Below are 27,243 nucleotides of genomic sequence, written 5' to 3' on the forward strand. Positions count from 1 at the left end.
AACTCATGTATTGTGTGTTGGATAATCTCACATGTGAGATCCAATTTAGATAAACAGGATTTCCCTGCTTGTTGCAATGTGATTGATCGATGTCATCACTGACATTGTTAATGTTACATTAAATGAAGGCAGCGATGTTGTGGGCCAATTATATTGTGACAACTAAAAAATTCTTGCTTGTGACAAGTAAAAGATTCGAATTCTTATCTATAATATTTGAGAAAACAAGAAAAAATAATAGTATAATAACACCAAATAAAATATACCCATTCACTCTAACAATGATGCTGAACAGTTATGGCATTCTATTTTATCCCTCCAAAAAATAGCATTAGTAAAATTTCCCCAAATATTCTGAAATATTTATAATATTTGAGAAAATAAGAAAGAATGGTACTTTAAGGAACACCAAATAAAATACACCCATTCACTCTAACAATGATGATCAGCTGGTATAGCCTTCTATTGCAAATACCATTAGTGAAATTCCCCATAATAGAAAAGAAAGTCCCCCACTAATACAAAAATACACTAGTTATCATATTTCTATCATTTTTCTTAATATACAAAGATTTTATAGGTTCTCTTCACATGTATATGTACAATACAATGAAATGATAAAAATGCATGACCAATGCTGGAGATTAAGCCCCCCACGCGTGTAGAACTCTAGCCATGGACATGCAATCACACGTGCTAATGTGACACTTGTGTTTGAGATCTAAACTCTCCATCAGGTAGTCATACCGGTACAAAACAAATTAATGGACGTGGCCTGAAACAAAAAAAATTCTAGCTAATCCATTTTTAGACCACAACATTTAAAAATGACAATCCACTTGATGGAAGGCTAGGATATCACACACTTAAGCCACATTGGTGCATGCATGGCAGGGCTCCACACGTGTGTGGGCTTAGCAAATATCTTTATATTGCTACACACAAACAATACAAGAAACAAAAACTACCAAAAAAAAAGGAGGAAGAAAATTATGGCTGGTGCAGCCATTCTTGTATTGCAGATTTAAGAGCCCTGTTTGGAATAAGCTCGGTGTGGGGGAGCCTGACATTGGTCATAGGTGAGGTGTTGTTACCGTCGTCGAGCCATCCTCGTATAGCCTCCGCTTCGTATGTGAAGCCGTCGGCCGCGATGTGCGGGTCCCGCATGATTTCCTGCAAATTTCAAGTTAATTCATGAATTAAAAATTTTAAATAATTGAAAATTTTATGTAGAGAAGTATTTTTTTAAAAACTAATTTTGAAATTAATGAAATATACAATGCTTGGATGGTACCCATAGTATTTTTATGATAGGACCCACCATACAATGACCATATAGTTCATCTGGAGGGTCCAATTGTAGATGGGTGATGCTGTAAAGGACTCTAGTACTGGACAATCACAGTGGTTTGATTTTCGGCCTTCTAATGGATGGTTAAACTGATGTCTTGGAGGGTCTACAACAGGAAAATTTTCACCCATGTTTATGGTAAAGATAGTTGGACGAAGTTTTTCTTTCTTTCTTACTTTCTTTCTTTTTTTTTTTTTTTTTTTTAAAATTTTAATTTTATTTTTAATCATCAATCCATGTGGGGCTTGCCGTATAGACAATCTAGATCCCTCAGAGGTGGGCCCATGTATATGGAATATTAGAAAGGTGGTCTTCAATTGTATAATATTTTAAATATTTAAGTGGGTCTTTAATTGTTTAAATAACATCTTTAAAACATTCCTTCTAACCCCAATATATGCTTTTCTTGTTAGAAATATATAGATATATTTTTATAGACAATCACCCTTCTTATCTTCTTTTTAAAATGAAGAAAATATCAATAATCAATGGTAACCATTTATTTCTTCCAAACGCCATCCGGGCCACCTTACTAATGGACTAGAGCTTTGAGACGATGTACATACCCATTTTGAAGGAGTTGATAGCTCAAAAGGTATTTTTTGTTATTTTTCCTAGTGGCATTTTTTTTAATGAACCGTGAGTATTTTTGTCATTTCAAAAAAAGTTGACAGTCGTTTACTTAAATTGACGAAAAGTGATGAAATAAAGAAAATATAAAGAAATGTAAATGACAAAATCTAATGTCAGACATTTTAGATGGTTTTATCTAATTAAACTAATATAAAAGAGTGGTTGTTTCTAAATATAGGAACTTTCTTCTTCAAAATGATCTAAATGATCTAAACTGAAAAGATACATATGCTGGATGAGGAATACATGCTTCAGTTGTAGTAGCATTGAATGAACAGCAGCGACTCATTCCAAATACATAGGGTGGTCCTGATGTTAAATTCTCAACATTTGAACCAACGGTCCTATTGCATTGGATTTGACAAATAGCGCCTAATTGAACCATCCATTAGGTCCGGTTCACTCTTCTTAGGCGTCTTTGAAAATTAAAATCATACCATGATCAAGTTGGTGGCCAATGAAAAATTAAATGGACAAAATCTTTTATACAAGGTGTACAATACTTTCTTATCATTTCAAGGGATTTATTTAATACTCTGGTGTAGTATGATGTTTGATACGTTGGCATTTTGAAATTAAGCATGCTTGCCATATATGTCATTTCTTAGTAATTTGTAAGTGCCTATGTATCATCCTTGCACTCTACCAAAGTAGCATGCAATGTGTTAAAGGCATGTTTGGATGCACAAAACGCTAGGAAAATGAAAATACACACATATTCAATAATGTAAATGATTTTTATGAAAATTATTAAAACACGATAACATGAATGATTTTTATGAAAATTATTAAAACACGATAACATGAATGATTTTTATGAAAATTATTAAAATATAATTTTTTATAGTTTTTATTTAGATGGTGAGTGAAAATATGATATTTTTGGAATCGCTAATCAGATTATTGATGATGGACTTTAACACGGTGGACTGGCCTCGTAGTCCTCTGGATTGGAAGAACCTGGACATTCAATCCTTGCCTTTTATCAAATCAATGAATGTGCACCGTTGATGTATTTTTTTCCCCTCCACTATCCATCTTTCAGGCCCCCAATGTAATGTTTATGATCTATCCACACAAGAGATTTTTGATTGGTGGTAGATCTGCTGTGAGGCCCATCAATTCAACGGTCTTGATCCTTATATGGACTAAGGATCCAAGAAACGATATCATGCCTCCCCCATCAAAACAGTACATACAATACAATGATCCTGACCGTTCATTCAACAATCTGCTCCATTAGCTGGACCAATCCTGAATGTTCAATCAACATTCATGCAAGGAAAGCACCGTAGATAAACGGTTCAGATCATCACCCAGTTGCGACATGTACTGTTTAAACGGGAACACACATGGACTATCAAACCAAAATCATACTACGTACCAGAAAGATTGGACAGATGAAGTAAGACGGAGCCCGGCCGGAATCCTCCGCCATCAGCCGGAAACATGACGCATACCCCGCCGACGCCGTCATCGGCTCCAGCACTCTCCACACCTCCGACACGAGATCCGGCCGGTTCTTCCTGCTCAACTGACAACACCTCACCCCAATATGCGCGAGCTGCTTGGCCTGAACGAACGGCCAGTCGCCGGCCGTCTCATCAAGAACCCGTTGCAGACAGCCGTTCTTGAGCGCATCCTCAACCTCCTTCGCAATTCCCAACACTGGCTTACCCGTTAACAGCCGTAGGATTATGATCCCGAAAGAATAGACGTCGGATCGTGGGGTCAGCACTCCAGTGGCCCGAAATTCCGGGTCCATGTATAGAGGTGTACCTTTCGGGTCTGTCATCAAACACAATGTGGTATCCGTATCCTTTTGTGGGATTAAACGACAGATGCCAAAATCGCCGAGCTTGGCGACGTAGTTCGAATCGATGAGTACGTTGCCGGGTTTTAGATCGCCGTGGACAATGCCGTCGGGTCTATTTGAGTGTAGGAAGATAAGGGCTGAACATATGTCGGCGGCAATTCGGGTTCGGGTCTGCCATGATAGAGGGGCGGTGTTATCCTTGCATGAGAGCCTATCTTCTAGGCTCCCATTGGCGAGGAATTCATAGATGAGGGCCCCAGCTCCTGGGCATGTACCAATCAGAGTTACCAGATTCGGGTGTCTCACCTTACTCAGAACAATTACCTGTGGAGAAGAAAAGAATGCATGGTTAAAGAGTCGGTGACTCAGATTGACTTGTTGTATCGAACTGGATTGGCTCATTGATTTATTTTTTTAGCACCAGGCTTGAAACAAGTACGAATACAATGGTTTAGAGCCAAACGTTTCTAACCGTTGATATTAAATTTGGGGCGAAGTGCAAAGTGCATTCCCTTGTGTACACTAGAACACGCAACCCCGATCGTATTAACCTCCAATACTTTAGTAAATATACTAAAAACATATTCACTTATAAACCACAAAATTTCTTTCATCCTTTTCGAAGGTGGGATTAGAGAAAACTATACTTTTTCATTTGAAAATTTTCAATATAATTTTGACTGAAAAATGAAAATTTCAAATATTTTGAATTTTTAAAACTAAATTTTCAACATGGAATTCAGACAATTTCAAGATTCAAATTTCCAAAAGTCCATTTTGAAGTTCCTGTATCTTACCTCTTGCTGGAATTCACATTGGCCTTGCGAGCTCTCAGGGCGCAACAACTTCACCGCCACGGCCGTGTGGCGGAGCATGCCCTTGTAAACGCACCCATACCCCCCCTCTCCGATCTTCATCGCCGGGTCAAAGCCATTCGTCGCCTCCTCGAGCTCCGTGAACTCGAACTCGGAGTAGTTGGTCGGGTCCTGCGAGCTACTCGCTGCAGCCTCCTCACTCCTCCGCCGCAGCTCCTCAGTCTGATGGACAGCTTCGTCTCGCTCCCTCTCCAGCTCGTCCCGCTCCTTTTGGACCGTCGACAGTTGCTCCTCGGCCGCTCTGAATTTCTCCTTGAACTCGCTTAAAATGCGGTTCGAGTTGGCGATCTTGGCCTCCAACGTTGATTGCTGATCACGGGCCCGTTGGAGCTCTTCAAACACTTCCTGCCGTTGGATCTTGATAGATTCGAGTTGTTGAGTCTCTTGTTGGAGCAGATCTTCTATCTCCTTCCGGAGTTTCATTTCTTTTGCGTATGAGTTTTCCGATGCTTTCGCCTGAAGGAGAGGAGAGAGAGAGAGTTTAGATTCAGTGACTCGGATCGACTCAGTGAGTCGACTCGGATGAGTCACATCGAACTCGTCCGAGTCGAAGAGAGACGGGTCAGTACGTGTGTAGCAGATGATGTTTTTCTTCTCTTTCTTAGCTTCATGAAAACCGCAGATAAGCTTGCAAGACACACACGTGCTGATTTGGCAAGCGTGTGAGACATCTTGTATATAAGGTAGACCCCAACTTTGAAGCTAAACACATGCAAAAATTAGGATGGTCCACTCATCAGGTGGGCCACAGTTACGTTGTCGGCCAGCCTTTGGTGACCCTCTATTACTTCCATATAATGGTGGCCCACCTGATGACTATCCCAGCCTGATGCTTTGCTTATCATCACCTTCACGGTTGGAGCTGAGTCCATGATGGGCCCGCATGGATGATCTGAGTCGTCGATCCGGTGGGCTTTATCATGATGGACTACTATTTATAATTGGCACCTTTAAAGTTTCCAATGGACCGGAAAAAACAGGTCAGTGCCCTTTTTTTAAAAAACTCTTAAATTTTATTACTTGTTATTATATTTTATAATTGAAAATTTTTCTTGACCCATTTGATCATTTCAGCGAATTCCATGTCATCTTGATTCTCACCAAATGAGCTGTTATAGGTAAAATCATATTGACTAAACACTTGGAATAAAATGGGAAGATTGGAGAAAACACCCCAACGTAAAGGATCGAATATCAGCTCGGCCTCAGGCGCCAACCATGACTTTAGTGACTACCGCAAGAAGTAGCCATGCATACCGACCTCAGCAGCTGAACTAAGACTTCACAATCTCAACCAACGATCTTTGGGGGCGTTTGGCGCATGGGATTAGGTGGGATGGAATTGTATTTGGTCCCGTTCCAATTCCACTCAATGTTTGGGAAGAATGGAAAAGCTAGGAATTAGATTAGATGAAATTGCATTGGGTCCCATGCCAATTTCACTCAATGTTAGCAATTGTGTAGGTCCCATCATGATGTGTGGGCTATATCACCGTCCACCCATTTTTCAAGATCATTTAGAGCATAGGCCAAAAAATCAAGTAGATCTAAAGCTCAAGTGGACCCCACCATAGAAAGCAGTGAGGATTGAATACTTACCGTTGAAAACTTCTTTGGGGTCACATAAGTTTTGGATCTCCTCATTTTTAGGCCCATCATAAAATGAGGTTACAAAACAAATGAACGGTTTGGATATAACACATGTGTCATTCTCAATAGTTTCAAATGATGGTGGGTATATCCATTCAATGTACTACTGTATTATAAACATAGAATTAAGATTATCACATAGCAACAGTGACAATCCCTGCCATATGTAATAATTATGCTTTTTTGAATCCCATCCCACCTAATCCTTCCCAATACCATGCGCCAAACACCCTTTGGAGTTCGGCTTCATATGCCAACCCCGAGGGAAGGCTTCTACCGTCGACCTCGAGGACTGGCTTCTACCAAGGATCCCTCCCCAGAGGTCGGCCTCAATCATCGACCTCGGCCAGGGTATCTATTGCTACCTTAGAATAGAGGGGAGAATCATCTCATATACAGGTTGTTGAGGAATGCGGCACTCCACAACAAATATCAAGGAACCAACACACATAGAAATCATGTGAGGTTTTCTAAAGAGAGAGCCAGCAAATCGTTTCAATATGGATATGAGCGTACAAATTGATTCTCCTTTAATTACATGTTCCCCAATTCTTTGTATAAATAGGGGGTTCTACAGAGATTGTAAAAAGATATCAATAGCAATTCATTCTTTACTCATTATTTCCTCTCTGATTTTTTATTTTTATTTTTTCTAATTTCATCTTGGTATCAAAGTGATACCGATCCCTGAGAGGAAAAATTTCTATTTGAGGTAATTCTCCTCAGTTCTGTTCCTCTGTTTTTGAATACCACAAAACAGAGACTCTAATTTGAGCTCAGATCTGCGCCCTAGATCTGACCCGAGTCACAGGTCTAGATCACATCCAGATCATAATCTTTTCACTTCTCATGGCAACCAAGGTGAAAAAATATGATGATCCTAATCATCACTTAAGCCTCCAACAATTAGATCACCCCGGATTGATTTCGGTTTCTCCACCGCTCACGGAGGACAATTATTCCACATGAAGCCTTGAGATGATCCTGACACTCCAAGCGAAGAACAAGATCTGCTTCATTGACGGCACGCTACCTTCACCATCTTCCGAATCCTCGGAATACTCACAATGGAGACGATGCAACGTAATGGTAATCTCTTGGCTTCTCAATTCCATTTCGAAAGAAATTTCTAATAGTGTGATCTATTGTAAAACCGCCCATGCCATATGGGACGACCTAAAAGATCGATACTCCCAAGTCAATGGCCCCCGCTTATACAAGCTTAAACAAGATATTAATAATCTTGTCCAAGGATCTTTATCATAGTGCATACTTTGCCAAATTGAAGAGCTTATGGGATGAGTTATATACAGTTTAAGGAATGTCTACTTGCACCTGCAGCGCACGCAAGGAGACTCTCACACAGCAAGAACTAGACCATGTCTTGAAGTTTTTGATGGGGCTCAACAATTCCTACACCGCGATCCGTGGACAAATACTTCTGATTGATCCACTTCCCACTCTCAACCGCACCTATGCCCTTGTGCTTCAAGAAGAACACCATCGCAGCATTGTCTCCACCATCTGTTGAAGGTATTGCTCTGGCCGCCACCAACCATCAACCACGAAAGGAAGGACACCCTGGTCCACACAGGAAGTCTCTCAAATGTACTCACTGTGACAAAGAGGGCCATACTCTAGATTGATGCTATCGCATCCACGGCTTCCCCTCGGGACCTCGTAATTCAAAGCCCAATCAGGGTCCCAAGCATAGTGCCCATCAAGCTTCTTCCAATCCATCTACTAACAGCCTTCCTTTCACCCATGAACAGTGCCAACAGCTTCTAGCCATTCTCAACAACTCCATTCCCCCTCAATCCATGGCACACCAAGTAGGTAGTGTTGAATCTTCATTGTCAGGTAAGTCCACTAATGATCTCTTATGGATTATTGACAGTGGCACAACCAATCATATGGTTCGCTCACCCACTGCTCTAATCCAATCTTTCCTAGTACATGGTCGAACTGTTCAATTACCGGATGGCTCTCATGCCACCATTACTCATATTGGATCAGTTTACTTCTCTTCCAATCTTATTTTAGACAATGTCCTTTGCGTCCCGACTTTTCATTTCAACTTAATCTTTATTTGTAAATTATGCAAAACCCTCCATTGTCTCATTATTTTTTTTCTTCTAATTTTTGTTTTATTCAGGACCTACGCTTGATGAAGATGATTGGGATGAGAACTGAGCGGGATGGCTCATACCACTTCACCAACACCAGGAATGCTTGTTGTCAGGCGACTACATCCACATCCACTTGCCAACTTTGGCATCGTCGTTTGGGTCATCTATCAAAAAAAAAAAAAACTGTCTTTTCTTTCCAATAAATTTTCAGAAATTTGTAGTTCTAATTTGGAATCATGTTTAATTTGTCCATTGGCTAAACAGACTCGCGCACCTTTTCCATCTAGTTCCATTTCTTCTCTTAACCCTTTTGACCTATTGCATGTTGACATTTGGGGGAGCCATCGTGTCCCTTCAACTATTGGTGCGCACTATTTTCTCACCATTGTTAATGATTATACCCGTTGTACCTGGGTTTACTTAATGCGCTATAAATCTGACACCCACTCTCTCTTGCAATCCTTCATTCACCTTATTGAAAACCAATTCTCCACCACCATAAAAATCATTCGAAGTGATAATGGGCCTGAATTTGACATGCCCTCATTCTATGCCCCCAAAGGCATCACGCATCAAACCAGTTGCATCAACACTCCCCAACAAAATGGAGTAGTTGAACGCAAGCACCGTCACCTTCTTAATGTTGCCCGTGCATTTATTTTTCAAGGCCATATGCCTAAACACTTTTGGGGGGATGCCATTCTTACTGCAACTTATCTCATCAATCGAACTCCCTCTCCTGTTTTAGGTGGTTTGTCTCCTTATGAAAGATTGCATAATGTCAAACATACATACAGTCACCTGCGAGTTTTTGGATGCTTATGCTTTGCTTCCACTTACTCGCAAAACCTATCTAAGTTCGATCCAAGAGCATCTCGATGCGCTTTTCTTGGTTATCCATATGGTCAAAAGGGATACTAACTTTATAACCTTGCCACACACAACATCTTTGTGTCTCGAGATGTTCTCTTTCATGAAAATTTCTTCCCCTTTGCATCCTCTACTCCTGAGCCCACGGAACTCGTCCTACCTTGTCCTATTCCCTCTCTTTACAACATCACAGAAATTCCATCTTTGTCACTATCTTCTCCTTCACCGTCTCCCTCTCCTCCATCCCCGTCCACTCCTTTACCCTCTCCTCCACCACCTCGACGATCCAGTCTTCCTACTCAGCCACCAACATACTTGCACGATTTTCATGTGGAACAAGTTTTGCCGTCTCAGCCCGCTCAATCATCTGACTCTGTGATGGTCCGTTCGTCAAGTAATCCTTATCTTCTCACTGATTTTTTATCCTATTCCCACTTATCTCCTTCTCACCGTGCTTTCACCACAACCCTCTCTCTTGCCAAAGAACCACAGTCCTTTTTTCAAGCCATGACAGATCCCAACTGGCGTACTGCCATGCGTGCTGAAATTGATGCACTCGAGTTCAACAAAACTTGACACCTTACTCTCTTCCTCCTGGTAAGAAACCCATTGGCTGCAAATAGGTATATAAGATCAAATACAACCCTGATGGATCCATCGAACGGTATAAGGCTCGTTTTGTTGCCAAGGGCTACAACCAACAAGAAGGCATTGATTACACCGAGACATTTGCTTCGGTTGCTAAAATGACCACCGTTCGTACCATTTTGGCTCTTGCTTCCGCTCGCAACTGGCACCTCCATCAACTCGATGTTAACAATGCTTTTCTCTATGGAGACCTTGATAAAGAAGTCTATATGCAGCTTCCCCCGAGATTCGGATGAAAGGGGGAGACTAGAGTTTGCAAGCTCGTTAAGTCTTTGTATGGTCTTAAACAAGCTTCGAGGCAATGGGATGCCAAACTTTCATCCACTCTCATTAATGTAGGATATAAACAATCCAAGGTAGATTATTCACTCTTCGTCCGATCCCATGCGGGCAATTTCACTGCCATTTTAGTCTATGTGGATGGCATTATTGTTGCAAGAAATAATTTGGAGCAGGTCAATGAGGTCAAGAAATTCCTAGGCAATTATTTCAAACTCAAAGATCTTGGAATCCTCATATTTTCTGGGGATCGAAGTGGCTCGTTTAGCCAAAGGAATATTTCTATCTCAAAGGAAATATGCACTCGAGATATTAGAAGATACAGGCTTCCTTGGAGCTAAGCCTGGAAACTTTTCCATGGATTAAAATCTTGCACTCAACGAGAGTGAGGGCGAACTCATCTTAGATCCTTCGTCATATAGGCGGCTTGTTGGAAGACTAATTTATTTAGCCATCCAAGACCAGACTTAGCCTATTCAATGCATGTACTAAGTCAGTTTATGGACAAGCCACGAATACCACACTTGGATGCAGCACACAAGGTTTTACGGTACCTTAAGAAAACTCCAGGTCAAGGAATTTTCCTATCTGCTTCTAATGAAATTCAACTCCATGCATATTGTGATGCAGATTGGGCACGCTACAGGGACACTAGACGATCGGTCACCGGATATTGCATCATACTCAGAAAATCACCCATTTCCTGGAAGACCAAGAAACAAACGACAGTTTCACGCTCCTCAGCCGAAGCGGAATATAGGTTTATGGCCTCTACATGTTGTGAGGTTACTTGGTTAAAATCTTTACTCTCAGACCTTGAAGTAATACATTCCTAACCAGTCAGACTATACTGTGACAACAAGGCCGCTATACACATAGCTTCAAATCCAGTGTTCCATGAACGAACCAAGCATATCAAGATAGACTGTCATGTGGTACGAGAAAAATTCCAGAGTGACATCATTCAAACAGTTTACATGCATACAAGCCAACAACCTGTTGATCTTTTTACCAAAGCTCTTGGATTCGCACAGTTTAATCACTTACTCAGCAAGTTGGGTGTCGTAAATATCCACGCCAACTTGAGGGGGAGTGTTGAGGAATGCCGCACTCCACAACAAATATTAAGAAACCAACACACGCAGAAATCACGTGAGGTTTCCTAAAGAGAGAAAGCCAGCAAATCGTTTCAATATGGATAGGAACGTACAAATTGATTCTCCTTTAATTATATGTTCCCCACTTCTTTGTATAAATAGGGGGTTGTACAGAGATTGTAAAAAGATATCAAAAGCAATTCATTCTTTGCTCATTATTTTCTCTTTATTTTTATTTTTTTTTGTTCTAATTTCATCACAGGTGAAATTACCTTTTAAGATCCCAGTCGATGATTATACCAAGAAAGTCCTGATATATTCAGGAACAAATTCATTTTATGACACGGATCTATTTAGCAGATTCATCGCCACATGCCTAAGTAGTCTCAAAGGATTATAAATAGAGATCCTTGCTAAAGAGAGAAGCACATAAAATTATCCTAACCTAACTATACCCATTGTATGCCTACTTTAATTTAGACATCGGATGGCCCCCGGCTACAACCGGTGGCCCCAGTATCTCTTCATCTCACAGGTACGCGACGGACTAGTAGTGACGACCAGATTGCAGCATCAACATGAGCGATTTGGATATACGAATCGCAGGGCCACCAGCGGTGGTAATGATCCCAAGTGCCTCTTCTAACAATCAAAAGAAATGGAATGGAAAGCTTGGAAGAGAAGAACTTACCTTGCGAGCCGCCTCGACGGCATCCCTCTCGGCTTTCCGCCGCCTGTTTGACTCCTCATACGCCTCTCGTCCGTAACAATCAGCTTCTTCAATGGCTTGCTGTAGCCTTACATACACATCATCATCTAATACTTCCTCTTCCTGCAAAATTACAACCGTTTATTTTTTTTTTTTCATTTCAATCTCAAACAAATACAACCCGTCAGTTGCACGTGCAGATGTCAGCAGTGATCGATAGCCGTCCGTCTAATCATTATGAGATTGGCCCATTTAATCTGGCCCACTACTTATTGCTGCCACAACTCTGTGTGAACCATCAATTCGCATGCCAGTGATCAAGTAGACCCGATAGGGAGTGGTCTACCCGGACCCGAGTCCAACCCAGGCAGGTTTGGGCTGAGCCACCAGGTGGTTGGATTCTGCCCAAATTGCCCATTGGGCTGCTGAGTCTTTCTTAGGCCCACCTGGTTTCAAGCCCAATTTCTTCAATATCAGGCTGGGCCAGCTTCGACTGAGGTCCTTAACTTATGGGCTTTTGGCTCACACATTAGCCATTCTCATGGTTTGAGTTGTACCCATTTCGGTCCAAAATGGAACTAGTCGTTAGACCGCTACGGACCGAGTTAGACCAAGTCAATGGTCCAATAACTTTATTTTTTGGGCTAAGCCTATCCAATCATGGCCCGCGGATTGACTATCACAATCACCACATTAATTCATGTTGGACTGCCTACATTGCAGTAGCATTGAAGCCCAATTAAGATTTTTCGATGAACTGAATGGTTAAAACAGTGGAACGTACGAGCTGATTAGGAGGAGATGCGAACGGGCTATCCTCTTCCGACTCGTTCACCGGATGCAATACCCACGAACCTCCTTCACTCTGATCATCCCTTTCGATTGAACCCGAATGGGAAGTAGTGTTTGGATCGTCCCTCTCTAACGAAACCGAATGGATTGAGCTGGTACCTTCATCGCTGGTGGACCATGCTAAGCCCACTGGGCTTGGTGAGATCCCACCCCAATGGTTATTGCTCCCCTCCAAACTCACTGGGCTTTCTTGCATTGGCATCTTATCAGTATCCTCCATCGACGGTGATACCGCTGCAGGCCGACCGCGGGTCTGAGATGTGTAGTTTTCGGATTTGGACCGGAAGAAAAAGTCTTGTACTGGGTTTGTTAGGCGGCTTGGCCTGTCGGACGACGATCTCATCCTTAATGGACTGGGCTGGGCCACATTAGCGTTTGATGAGCTAGGTTGGCCCACACCATTGCTTGGGCTGGCCACAGGCGATGGTGGGACCGCCCAGAAACCATTTCCCTCTAAACTAGCTTCCCTGTTTTAGATAAAGTTCCAATGTGAGGCCCACCAGCAATCAACTGATGACAATGATGATAATAAATGTAAGATCTTGACTGTTCATTAAGTGGGCCTATGGTTGGTCCCAGCTCAAAATTTGGAATGGTTGGGAAATTCGTACTCAGGGAGTGGGCCCCCGGTCAACCATGACCCAGTGTCCTGGCCCAGGTTAAATGGGTAGTGGGTTGGGTTCAGCCCGTTTAAGTAAATGGATCGAGCTTGGGTTGAACACTACCCAACCTGGAGCCCATATAGACTATTAATGGGCCGGGCTAGATGACCCGACTGGATTACAAATGTCGGGTCCGGCCGCCGTCCATTAATAGGGGTGGTTCGACCGTCACGATCGTCCAACCATTGTGATTTTTGAACTGAAGACCTTTAAACAGTATGCCCACATGATGAATGGTCCGGATCTCATCCTTGTGTTTCACGTGTGCATCCTGGATCAAAGACGCTTGCAACTTTCATATGCACAGGCATCTAATAAGGCAGAAGAAATGCTTATTATCTGCCCCACCACGTGATGATCCAGACCGTCCATCTAAAAGATTATATGGTGCTATATGGTCAGCATGGAAAGAATCCATCCTATCTGAATCATCACCGTCCATGCAAAAACTGCACTTTTTTGCTGCTGCTACTGGCTTGCTTTTTATGGACGGTGAGATCTCTGATAGTTCTTTTATTTATTTGATAAGAACCATATAGGGGCTTCTAGATGAACGGCTCGGATGATCAGATGCTGAACCCACTACGCAAGAGCCTTGCTAGTAGGACGGCCAATTGGTCAGATCCAAGGTGGACCTTGGTCCGGACCCACATTTATGAACGGTCTGGTCGGATCCGGATCCAGGCCATATCCGATCAACTCTGATACTGCTATATCCAACCCATTTACACCTCTAGAGTAATCATTAATCAACAAGTCGGATGGATCCGATGATCCATGGACCTGGTCTGTTTCGGATCTGGCACTGGATGGATCAAATATCGGGTCGGGACATGGACCCGTTAGAAAACCCATGTTTAAAAAGGAAAATGACGAAATTACTCCCAACCAGAAGCAAAAGCGCACCTGGTGCAAATGAGGCTTCCTTTGCATACAAAGGATATCTGGCAAGAAAGATGGGCATCACGGGCCACCGTGATAGCTTTCTTGGACTTGGCCTGCTTCGATTTCCTGCAACTGATGATGGGACCCACGGGTCAAATTGTGAATGAAAAATGAACCAGTGATCCAAGGTTTTAGTGGGCCCAGGTACATGAATTACCTCTCCTGGGTCCCATAAATCAGATGGCCCATATTGTACGTTGAACTCAGGCCCTTGATTAATTTATTTAATTATCTACCTTCTTCAGGTACCCTGACAGGAGGAACCTGTTAGATGAAAGGCCAGCCAGAGTATTGCAGGTGGGCCATTCTTTTAGGCCCCTAACCAAAATAAAAAAAAAGGCCCTACTAGCAATGCCATATGAGCCATTTACCATATTTTGTACATGATCAAAATACCAACTGGGTCTGGGCATTTTTGTATATGACCGAAATACCCATTTGTGGTTCATGTAATCCAACCAAGATGAAGTTAAAAAACACAGCCTCAAAACTTCTGAGAGCCCCAAGAAGATTTCAATCGTAAGCGTCCAATCCCCTCTATTTTATGTTGTGTGGCCCAGTTGAATTTTGAACTTTCTTGATTTTTGGGTTGGCATCCCGACATGGATGGATGGAATGGATGTTCTACAAAAACATCTTGGCAGTGCACATTATTTCCATGCCCTAGCAACATTTCCATAAGGGTAAAACAGTCATTTGCATCTGTGGTGGTCTGCTCTGTCCGTCACTATTTCGTTCCAAAAATCTTAATGATGTATAACTATTGGAGATACATAATCAAATAAGCTTCTTCCTTAAAAAAATCTTTTTTTTGTTGGGGGGGGAGGGGGAAAATCTTTTTTTTGTTGGGGGGGAGGGGGGATAACAACCCCCATCTCGCAAATTATCAAAATCTACTATAATGACAAGTGAAACCTTGTATTTTGTGCTTAACTATTTCTTTTTTGTTGTTGTTTTTAGTCAAAATGTGGTGATTTATTTAAAAAGTTAAAGTAGGGGTGTTTATTTTTACCATATTTGGTCAAAGATAAGGGTTTCTTTGAAAAATAGTACTAAGTGAGGGGTTTTATGTCAATGGTAAGAAATATAGGCGGCTTATCTGTAGGGCTGTTCACGAGTCAAGCTAGCTCGAAAAGCTCGCTCGACTCGGCTCGAGTCAGCTCGGATTGACTCGGCTTGAATGGCCGATTCGAGCCGAGCCAAGCTAATTATTTGAAGCTCGAGTTGAGTTCAAGCCAAGTTCAATGAGGGGGCATTTCAACTCGACTCGACTCGAAGCTCGAACTCGAGCTCGACTCGGCTCGATTAATAAATATATTATATATTATATTATATTATATTATATATATATATATATATATATATAAAATATTAATATAAGTTTTAAGTTTAAACTTAAAAATAAAAAAATAAAAAACAAACCCTAGAGTCTCTACTCTACCGCACGCACCCCCTTCCCTTTCCCCTTCTTCTCTTTCTCTGCCCACTGCCAGTCGCACGCCCACCCCAGGCGAGAAACCCAAGAAATTCGAGATGGTTTCTTCTCAGATTTGTTAGAACTTCAAGGAAATCCAATGATTTGATTGGCTAGAGCTCTTTACTTGGATTTCTAATCTATGTTCTGCTCTGTTTCTTTTCTAGTACTTGAATTTCTGCTGGTGGAAGAAGATCAAAAACAGATTGATTCTTACAGGTTTCCTCGTCCGATTCGAAGCTTTCTTTGTTTTTTCAACGGGTTTTGCTTTGATTCTCTTAAAATTTTTGAATTTTTCATCAATGGAGGAAGATTAAGAACAAAATCCATTACTCTCTCACCCAACAAGCTCGAGCTCGACTTAAGATAAACTCGACTCGACTCGAACCACTAGCTCGACTCGAACTCGACTCGACAGCTTTGGCAAACAAGCCAAGCTTCAATGTTGAGCTCGAGGCCAAGCTCGAGCTCGAGCTTGAACTCGAGTACATCATGGGCAAGCCAAGCCAAGCTTGGCCCACCTCGACTCGACTCGGCTCGATGCCCACCTCTACTTATCTGTCAAAATCTGCAAAATTTAAAAGATGGCGACGATGAACTTGATATGCTAAGAAAACAATTATCAGCTGATCCAAAAAAGACTAGGCCAGTTCACCAATCAGGTGGGCCTCATATGCACAAGAGATATTGACCGTCAAAAGCTACCAACGAACCACATTCAAAATGTCTGTGCGGCCCACTCACATCCTGATTTTTAAAACCAAGGCAGCTAAATGGTGGGGCCCACCTGGAGATCAGCTTGGATCCTACAAGGTGAGCCACGCTGGCATTTTGTAAGTCACAAATTGCAACCCTATGGTAGAGTGGGCCACCCTTTCTGTCTAGTGATGAAGATATGCAGTTTTCTACACACCTTGAGTAGTGCTTGTCTGCGGCCGCTCCCATGACAAGCTTGCGTATACCATTATCGGCCACCAGCTGAACAATTCCTTTATCTATATCATCCATGTCAATCACAAGGGTTTCAGCCTGCACCTGTTAAGACATTTTGAACCGTTGATTTTATTTATATAGTTGAATACTAAGAAGGGACACGTTCAAATACTTTGTACTCACATACACCTAGTTGGGAGATAATGTGATGGTCCAATTAGCATTTAATCGTCCACATGTCGTGTATATGGCATCCAATCCATTGAATAGCTTACGCCCACATTGAATATTACCAGCCGTAAAATTCAGGCCCACCCACCAATCAAGTGGGACACATGTGTGGTCCACTTGATGATTGGATCAGCCTGATTTTTGGATTATTTGTTCTTCATGGCGGGTCGTACCTCTTCAACGGGTTGGATTTTATACACGCATCATGTTTGCCCTACAATGCTCAATTCCACTTACTGAGGGAAAAAGTGCAATTCACTTTCCAAAAAGCTCCGTTTAGCTTTTAATGGAGGGATTTCGGATCCTCTGCTTGTTAGAAACATAGATTTTTTGTTTATTGCAATGTGACTGAGCCACATCATTATATACTAAATGCAGTAGTGCTGACCATTTCAATGATGATATGACTAATCAGAATGCAGAAAAATTAAAAATCTTATATTCAGCGAGAAAAGGATCGAGATTCTTTTGGAGGGGGTAATTGGCACCATCATATGCTATGCTGGTATTGGGCTGTGGTGGGGTCCACGTGACATGTGAATAACATCCAACCTGTCTATCAGATGCTTATCCTCGATTTGATCCAAAGGGCTTAAAAATCAATCCAATCCAAAACTCAGGTGAACCACATGACTGGAAAAAATTAAAAAAGAGAGACCTATTGTTGATTTTCATCATGGGCTCACTGTCTCGTGTATATGAAAATCCTAGCCATTAATACCTTCCGTCTGGTCTGGATAAAGAGTCAGCATAAAAATCAAGCATTTTTGCAACTCAGGTGGTCCCAAGTGTCAGCCTCCCTCCAACTTGCTTTCTGTGATATGGCCCACCTGATTCAGCTATAGGTATGACTTTTGGGCCCAAGGGATAAGCAGAGGTGACTAATCTGACCGACAGGTGCGGCACGCCTTTTTCTCCTCTGCTTCGTTTTCTTCTTCTTAAAATCAGAAGGACGAAGATGCGTGGTTACTTCAACACCACGTTGCTGGGTATTGTTGGGATGTGGTGTGATTTGATTGTCGATTACGCTGTCGGCTGCTGTCATAAATGCCCTCTACACTGCCGGAAGCAGATTGGCTGGTGTACCGCACACCAGCGACCTGGCTGGTGTGTTGACGTCACCAGATCTGTGAGCCCCACTAGAAGGTATATGTTATATCAAAACCGTCCGCTGGATTTTGCGAGATTGTTTTAAGGTTTGAGCCCAAAAATAAGACAGACTCAAAGATCAAACGGATCACCACACTGGAGAAAGTAGTGTGAGATTGAACATCTACCATTGAAGCTTTTCATGGGGTTATCAAAGTTTTGGATCAATCTAATATTTGTTCTCTCTCTATCCATGTGTGAGACGTTATGAACCGATTGAACATGGACAAAATATTACATTGGCCCCATGAACATTTCAACCGTGAGAATCATTGACTCCACGGTTATTTATGATGGGTCTGCTTGAGCTTTAGATATGACTCATTTTTTGACATATGTCTTAAAATGATCTCACCAAATGACTCATTTTCTGGCACAAATTAGATGGTGTAAATATAATAAATACATTATGATGGCTGCATAACTTTGATCTTTTTTCATCATTAATATTATGGGCTCGAGGATCGTCATGCATGCTCTTGTGCTTGCGCCAAATACACACGCCAGCTGAGACGTCGCTGGTGTAGCGTACAGTAGCTAATCTGTTTCTTACTCTACCTAACAACTTTCAAAAAAAAGTCCATGATGCGTGGGTGACCTTCGTAGTGTTTTGAAGTCAACAAGGCTTGAAAGCCCGGCAATAATGTATGTGTTACATTCAAAGTAACCATACATGAAGCGACATCATTTTAGTGCTGGAACTTAAGAATGAGGTGGATCCAAAACTCTATTGGACCACACCGTAGAAAGTGGTTGGGATTAAATGTCTGACATTGAAAATTTCTTGGGAGTCCCATGAGCTTTAGAACAATATGATATTTTTTCCCCCTTTATCCGGGGGTCTACGTGGCCTCATGAATAGGTTAAATGGCAAACAAATATCATTGTGTGCCTTAGGAAGGTTTTAATGGTGGAAATCATTGTCCCGTTACTTTTTGTGGTGTGGTCATCATTTTGGAGCTCACCACCTAAAATAATATGATGAAGTGGATATAACACATACATCATTGTGGGCCTCATAAAATTGGGTGTCATCAACACACTGCACCACTGGTGACACATCTCCCACAATAAGCTACCCAAACAAACATACTTTGAATAGGCCTTATCTTCCTTCGCGGCACATGGCCCAATTAAATCCTATCAAACTTCTTTGGTATTCGCCTAAAAATGATTTCAGATATCATTTGTTAACAATACTTTTATATTAAAAATCTTAATTTCTAATACATAATAAATTTACCATAATAGTAATTATGTAATAGATATCAAAGTTCTAATACATAATTACCATAAATTAAAATGAGATAAACTCATTTTTAGGCGTCTATCAAACAAGCCAAAGCAAAGAAAACAAAAAAAAAAAAAAACAGGTGAAGAAGGAGAAGATTGTTACCCTTTCTCTTGCACAAATAAGCTTATACACATTCAACACGTCATCCATCTTTTTCTTTTCGTCTTCTCTGTATGCCCTTACCTCCGACGGTTTCATTTTGCTCGCAGGAAATTTTGCCCCCACTATAATAAATAAATAAATAAATAAATAATACAATCAAATTGTCTAAGCATTAGCCCTTAATTTGATGGGCTAGGATCATTTACATAAAATAGGTTCAATCAACACTTTGATTAAACTATTTGTTGGATCCCATTATAAATTCCTTATAATTCTCAAAAGTTACTTTTGTTAGGAAATCCTAATCATGGTACGGTAAAAATAACGAAAATAAAGTTCAGATCCTACATCAAGGTCGGCCTCTTCAATACTCACATCATGGGATCTTGGTGGGTGTAAAAACATTAAATGAGCTGTTTTTTTTAGGTCAAAATATCTAAACAATATGGCCCACATAATGAAATGCTCCAATTTTATGCACGTGTTTCTTATTGGTATGGTAAAAAATAGACGGTTTAAAAAGAACAAAGAAATTTCCACATCCAGAGTACAAAAATTCAACCGTTAACATTCATCACAAGTCATCCGGCCACGTGATCTTCTTAAGGAGGCCTACCTTTCGCAGTCCTTTCATGACTCGGACCTGATGTGGGCACCCGTGAGAATAAAGGCATTGTACCCAGACGTACATGAGAGGTAGGTGTTGCGTTTGATAGCCATACGTGGGAAGACACGTCGAGGAAAGGATAGGAAAGTGAGAGGAAAGGGCACTAGTCAAGGTTTTAGGACGCGCATGACAGTTAAGTGTTGGGTCCTAAACCCTTGCTCGGGTGGTAGATTTTCACGAGTTTCAACACGCGGGCAAGGGTTCGAGTACCCATGGGTGGTGAAATTCCACTAGCGTGAGTGCGTGGGGGTGTGTGTGCGTGTGTAAAAAAAAAAAAAAGTTTTAGGACGCGCATGAGTCCGAGTCAACTCAGACTCAGTTGGACCCTAAATCAGTTAAACAGTTCAAGTTTCGAGTCATTTATGGATCCGGTAAATACTCCTGAGAAGGTGTTGTAGATCTTTAACAGTAGATTAGATTTTGGATCTAAAAAAAACATAAAAATGAGCTAATTTTGATAGAGAGAGATTAGAGCATTTTAAGTTGTAGTGCTCCTGGTTGCATTATACACTTAAGGGGTGTTTGATATTTCATTTTCATCATTTAATGCTGCTAAATAGGCAACTATGATAACTTATCCATGTTTGTCAGAAAGTGAAATAGGGTTGAAATACACCTTGGAAATTGTGATTTCATGCAAAAATATTCATTGGGCATTGTGTGCACTTCATCTGTATGGGACCCATCATGATGTATGTGTTTGATCCATGACGTCCATCTTTTTTACCAGCTCATTTTAGGTAATGAGAAAAAAAAGAAAGCAGATTCTAAGCTCAAGTGGACCACACAGTAGGAAATAAAACCCAAAATGATGTCCACCGTCGAAAATTAAATCCTTCTTATGGCCCATGGGAATGTGTATCCATCATCCAACTTGTTCATAAGGTCATGTAGACATGGACACAACAAATACACCAATATCAACTTGATCCAAAACTTCTATGACCCCGAAGAAGTTTCCAACGGTGGCCTTCACTTCCCTATATTTCATGTGGTGAGGCCCATTTGTGCTTCATTTTTAGCTCGTGCCTTAATACAAGTTGGTTAAATGAATAGACGGCGTGGATCATACACATACATTATAGTAGGGCCAACATTTTTTGTTCACAATTCATTTTCTACCTCAACTTTAGTGACAGTTTCCACCTAAATATACACCTTCAATAACAACTTTGATATTGTTGCTGCAATTACCTGTGTAAGTAATGATAACCCATTTACATGTAATTAAACAATGAAGGTTTCAAATGATCAATTGCATGTAAGTATCACAATTAGTAAAATGGCATTTGGCTAAAGAAGAAAAAATAGATATTTTTATTGGTTGTGCTTAATTCAATCTTGATCATTAAAAACACCCTGATCCATAGCTCAAGTGGTAGACGGAGTGAAAGATACCTCGTTTCAACACTGAGGTCTTGGTATCGATCCCTAGTGGGGTGGCTAACAGTGAAGTGTGAACTGACAGTGGGGTGTACTAACAAGCTAACAAAAAAATAAATAAATAAATAAATCTTGATCATTAAAAGGCAATCAACATTTCAGCCAAAGAAACAAAACCAAAAATCAAAACTTACTTGAAACCTTTAGACTTTATACAGTTTCAACTCAAAAAATGGAGTGAAAAGAAAGGCTGTATTTACATAAATATATTATATATAAATCATTGATTTCAATATTAGTATCAATGCATGTATCGTATTAATGTATCATTGTTTTTAAAAAAACATTGAAAAATAATCGAATTTTTCAATAAAATTTTAGAAAAAATATATAAAGACATTATTACTTAGAATTCAAAAGATCACAAAAATAGGTACACATATTAAGTTTATTTTGTATAGGGAAATAAACTATGTTTTCTGATAAAAGTGATATGTATTTATATTCAAAATCAATTTATATATGATATATAAGTTAAGGAATACGTTTGAAAATATATAAAATGTCATAGACAACGTGATCTTCTTAATAAGGCCACCGTTTTCATGTCCAAAAACACGACCTGGCATGACGATCAATAGTCATGAGGCTGTGACCATTCGCTAACATGGACTTTACGTGGATGAAATCCACCCAGTCCATACATCACCATGTGATTGGACTAGTGACCATAAATCAAGCCGATTCAAAGCTTAGGTGGGCTACACTATGGGGAACGTTTGTTTTATTTCTTTCTCTTGTTTTTTTTTTTTACATACACACCCACGCACCCCAGATTTCACCACGTATGGGTTTCGAACCCAAAACCTTGTGTTGAAACTCCTCAGAGTCTACCACTGAGAAGTCCCACGTTTAAAATCAATTGTGTGCTGGGCCCACAATAGCGTGAATATGCCATCCAATCCACTCATCCAACACACTACACTGGGATGAATGGATGCCCCAAAAATCAAGGTATTCCAAGATATAGAATTTTACACTTCTGGTGTAGCCTACCTAAATCTTGAATTAGAATGCTTAGGAGGATCTGCTGTGAAAATGTGGCGGCACATATTATGGTTGGGTGAATCTGTTGGCCATTCTCCCCTACGTGGTACTGGATTAGCTGTGGCGATGCCCTCCATATGATTATGAGTTGTCAAGCTTGGGCAGTCGTTTCATGTCTAGTACGTGCTTTGGGCATTAATGAGAATGAAAGTGTTGTCCCATAAACACATGTTAGGTCAGGGGTCAGTGTTTGAAAGCCCAACAGGTTAGACCCTTGGAGAAGATAGGCAAGTGCTATAGGAAAGTGCATTGACTGATGTTTTAGGAACGTATGGCTCATCTACTCAGCTCAATCAGACGGTTAAAGACTCCAAGTCATGTTTGCTTGCCTAGAAATGAATGTCAAGGAGAGAATAAATTTATAATTATTATACTTTTTCATGACATTAATTACTTTAAAATTTTGAATTCAAACAACAACCTCAGTTTATTATAATCATTATTTGACATTAAAGTATTATAAAAATATTATCATCATGATTTTATCATTGATCAACCAAACACGGCCGACAAATGCAAATATTGGAAGGAGATAGGTAAAATAATTTATAATTGTGGCACATTTTCTTTATAGTATTATAGTAATTAGTGAAATAAATATACCCTAAAAATGAGTGTATCTTGATAATAGTATTCCTAGTTGCATTGACACCTAAAAAAATCTAATAAAATATAGCAAAATATGCAAGCAATGAAGGTTTTAAATGCTCATTCACAAGTCAAGTTCATAGTCAAGCAAAATGGCATACTGCAAAAGAGAAACAGTATGGAAAATTATCATGTTTAATTCAATCTTGAATGTTGAAAAGACAGTCAAAGAAACAAGAAGGCTATTAAAAAAAAAAAAAATCTGAAAAGTCCAACCTCAAAGAAGCAAAAGCACCAAAAAAGATAAAAAATCAAAGATCGAAGAGTCCAAGCTCAGAGAAACAGAAATACCAAAAAAATCAAAAATTGAAAAGTCTAAGCTTAATACGGTTTAGAGTATAAAAAAATAAAATGGAAGGAAAAGAAGGAAAATGACACACATGAAATTGAGTGGTGTTCTTTGGCACTCTTAAATTCTTCCTGAGTTCTTGTGTGTGTGTAAAATCAAATGGAGTTCTTTAGCACTCTTAAATCCTTCATTTTCAAGTAGTCCTCATGTGTGTGTATGTACATGTATATGATATGTATATATGTAGGTATATGAAATCACACGGATGTTTTATGGCACACTCTTAAATAATTTCTTTTAAAGTTCCTTCGAATAAATCCTTCCTTTTTTAAGTGGTCCTCATGATGCTGCGCTTCTGTGTGAAATCGAATGGTGTTCCTTGGCAAACAATCTTTCCTTTTCGTATATATATATATAGTTTTGTGTATGAAATCGAGCGGGTGTTCTTCGGCAATCTTAAATCTTTCCTTTTCATGTAGTCTTCAAATGCATATGTATATGTATGTGCATAAAATCAAGCTGGTGTTCTTTGGCACTCTTAAACCTTTACTTTTCAAGTTCCTCATATAAATCCTTGCTTTTTAAGTAGTCCTTACGCGCTCGTGTGAAATCAAATGGTATATGATATATATCAAATGTATATTTGTGTGTATGATATCAAACAAGTGTTCTTCGGCGCTATTAAATGTTTCATTTTCAAGTAATCTTCATATAAATCAACAGTATTTATAAAAACTAAAACTTTTCAACTGATTTCTAATTTCTATATAGTCTTAAGATTTTTTTAATAAAAATCTTAAAAAAAAAAAAAAAAAAAAAAACTTTTAAAGAAAATGGTTTACTCGTTTATCAAGAAAAAAAAAAATGTAAAAATCATAGTAATCAGATACTCAAACCATTCCAACGGCTAGGATTGTCCGACCATTGTGATTATAGTCCATATGCCACGTGCAAATTATAAGCAGATGTGTATGAGATCCAGGCCATTCAGTGGACCAGCTTCTCAGTAAATATAGGCCATTCATCAGGTGGGCCACGCATCTACGCTTAATGTGCACCATACCTTATCATTTTCTAAACAGTCCTTTTTCCCGTCCGTGTGTGGCCCACATGATCACTTCACCTCACCTTGATGAAAGGCCCCAATCTCACACACGTTTTCCTGACCGGCTCACTCGTGTGTAGCACATCAGGAGCGTGCGGGCTGACACGCGTGTACAAGCCAGCTCATGTACAGGCCATGCTACGTGTGCCAGCATGGCAGATGGCTACGAGATCCCATCAATCCATCAAGCGGGTCCCATTACATGGATCTTCCATCCCACAATTCAGACCTGTTATCTTATCAGGTGAGCCATTTGGATGGAGTTTTCTAATCCGTCCATCTGCTTCTAATGGCCCAGCTGATAATCGTACGGTCCTGATTTACGGGACAACTTCAAGGTCGGACCCGCCCGGTGGATGGAATTCCTTACACGCGTATAGCTCAGCAAACCTCTGGCAGGAGTTAAAAAAGAAGGGAAGGGGTGCTTGCTAACTTACGCATGGGGATCATCTGCGCCGGCTGATGTACGTGGAGGAGGACGATGTTCTTCCCTCCAGCGTTCCTCGCAGCCCATTCCACCGTCGACTTGCTCTCCCTTACCTCCTTCCCCACCGCCACGTAAATCTTCTCGTCCGTCTCGACGGACGGAACCGGGTCCTCCACCGCCACCGCCTCCTCCTCCTCGATTTCTCCACCGCTCTCCGCTCCAAAACTACGCGACGGACGCTGCATCTGCATCTGCTGCTGCTGCTTCTGCACCTTCTGCGGAAGTACCAGCGACGAACTCACCAGCGTCATCGCTGAAACCCCCAAACCCGAATCTCACCGTCGATTTCTCTCCGTATCATGCGGAAAACGATCTCTACCGTCGTTTCCCTCCGGGAAATCGCTGCATATCTTCTCGATTTTGGAGAGGGAAAGCGCAAAAATCAAAGTCGCTCGATCCGAGTCAAAAGCATCCTAGCTTTCGCCGAACGGAGAGAAACGGATCTGAAAAAACCCGAGAATCAACGCATGCGAAAAACGGTTTTCAGCTTCGGGATGATTGCTCCTCTCTCCGTGAAAGTAATCGCTTGTCCGAAGCCAATATAATAAGAGAAATGATTTGATACTCTGGCGTAGTGTGATGGATGATACACAGGCACTTAGATATCGCACACGTGGCATATAATTAGTCAAATATTAAACCTTTAATTTTATGGTTACCAGTTTAGATTTCAACAAAAGGTTAGCTTTTTTGTTATTAACTGGATCTCGGATTGGTGGACATTTATCGGACGGTTAAAAATGGAAAAAATCCAACGGTCTTCATTCCACACAAAAGTGTCCACGAATCAGAGGTTAGGATTATTCAGCCAATCTGATCGTAGGATGCACAATCTAGTCGGTTTATCTGAGTGATTACATGCCACATGTACAATCTTTGAGTGCCTGTGTATCAAGCGTCATACGCAGCCGGAGTATCATGTAGCTCGGGCGCGGATTGGGTGCTACCCCCATCAGGACCAAGCTAGACAAGGACGGTCCTGTGAGGGGCTCTGTGGATCCCAAAGTGATGTATACGTTACATCCACGCCGTCCATCTAGTTTGAAACATCATTTTAAGGTAATACGAAAAAACCTAGTTAGATTAAAGCTCAGGTGAACCACACCATAGGAAGAAGTATGAACTGAAAGCTTACCGTTGAAAACTTCCTGGGGGACAGTGGAAACTAAGGCATCCACCGTTGAAACCTTCCGAGAGATGAAAATGATTTTTATATGGAATCCAAACCGTTCATAGGTTTACTACCAATCAGATAAACTGGAGGAACAAATATCATCTTGATACAAAACTTCTGTCGCCCAAAGGCATTCATTCTCAACTGTTTCTTGTGGTATGGCCCACATAAGTTTTTTTTAATTCCTGATATTTATAATCCTACCCTATTATGGTATTTAAAAACAGATGGACGGATTGGATTTGTCACAGACATCTCTGTGGGCCCTACAATGCCCCGGGAAGTCACAGGCAATCCACTTCCCTTCAAGTTTATGGGATAGATATTTTATACTCCGGCTTTTCAGACTCTTGATACGTAGGACTCAAAAATTGTAAAAGTTGCATAAATTAACTCAAATTAAACATAACACATTGTGGAATGCAACATCTGGTACGTTTGTTCAACGATTGAATATTTTCCAATTTTGAATGTCCACCAATCCCTTAGTCAGTCGGATTATTAAAAAAAACATAAAAAAAATCTTTGGCCAGTGACATATTTATACTGGGACCATGATTTGGACAGTTTAGTTTGAATTAATCAGACTTGAAGTATGCAATTTCCAGGTAATTTCCTGTGCCAGTCTATCATCTACCACTCTTCCAGAGTATCACGCTAACTGACTACCGTGGCAAAGAGTCA

At 40.7% G+C, this 27,243-nt stretch overlaps 1 protein-coding gene and 1 long non-coding RNA gene across 3 annotated transcripts; both read right to left on the reverse strand.

Moving 5' to 3' along the window:
- Window positions 1-439: 439 nt before the first annotated feature.
- Window positions 440-25,897, reverse strand: LOC131230354 (U-box domain-containing protein 33). Of its 2 annotated transcripts, XM_058226236.1 has the most exons (9): window positions 25,336-25,897; window positions 19,700-19,821; window positions 16,904-17,025; window positions 14,478-14,588; window positions 12,842-13,376; window positions 12,040-12,180; window positions 4,598-5,131; window positions 3,369-4,124; window positions 440-1,173 (listed from the first exon to the last, which is right to left on the reverse strand). In XM_058226236.1, exons 1-9 carry the CDS (start codon window positions 25,634-25,636, stop codon window positions 991-993), a joined length of 2,805 nt encoding a protein of 934 aa, XP_058082219.1. In that variant the 5' UTR covers window positions 25,637-25,897; the 3' UTR covers window positions 440-990. The 2 variants fall into 2 exon arrangements, with proteins under 2 accessions (XP_058082219.1, XP_058082220.1); XM_058226237.1 differs by lacking the exon at window positions 19,700-19,821 and having other exon boundaries at window positions 25,336-25,465.
- LOC131230355 (uncharacterized) lies at window positions 24,616-25,317 on the reverse strand. Its single transcript, XR_009163990.1, has 2 exons — window positions 24,922-25,317; window positions 24,616-24,792 (listed from the first exon to the last, which is right to left on the reverse strand). It is a non-coding gene; the product is annotated as an uncharacterized LOC131230355 (long non-coding RNA).
- Window positions 25,898-27,243: the final 1,346 nt, after the last annotated feature.

This window comes from Magnolia sinica, chromosome 17, assembly GCF_029962835.1.
Source record: "Magnolia sinica isolate HGM2019 chromosome 17, MsV1, whole genome shotgun sequence".
Lineage (NCBI taxonomy): Eukaryota > Viridiplantae > Streptophyta > Magnoliopsida > Magnoliales > Magnoliaceae > Magnolia > Magnolia sinica.

Excerpts from the sequence above, each read along its gene's own strand:
- LOC131230354 (XM_058226236.1), bottom strand. The coding sequence starts at position 25,636 with ATGACGCTGGTGAGTTCGTCGCTGGTACTTCCGCAGAAGGTGCAGAAG. Across the intron at positions 14,589-16,903 it reads GCAGACAAGCACTACTCAAG|TTGCAGGAAATCGAAGCAGG; the intron begins GTGTGTAGAAAA and ends TCCCATCATCAG. Across the intron at positions 13,377-14,477 it reads GGAAGCCTCATTTGCACCAG|GGAAGCTAGTTTAGAGGGAA; the intron begins GTGCGCTTTTGC and ends TATCTAAAACAG.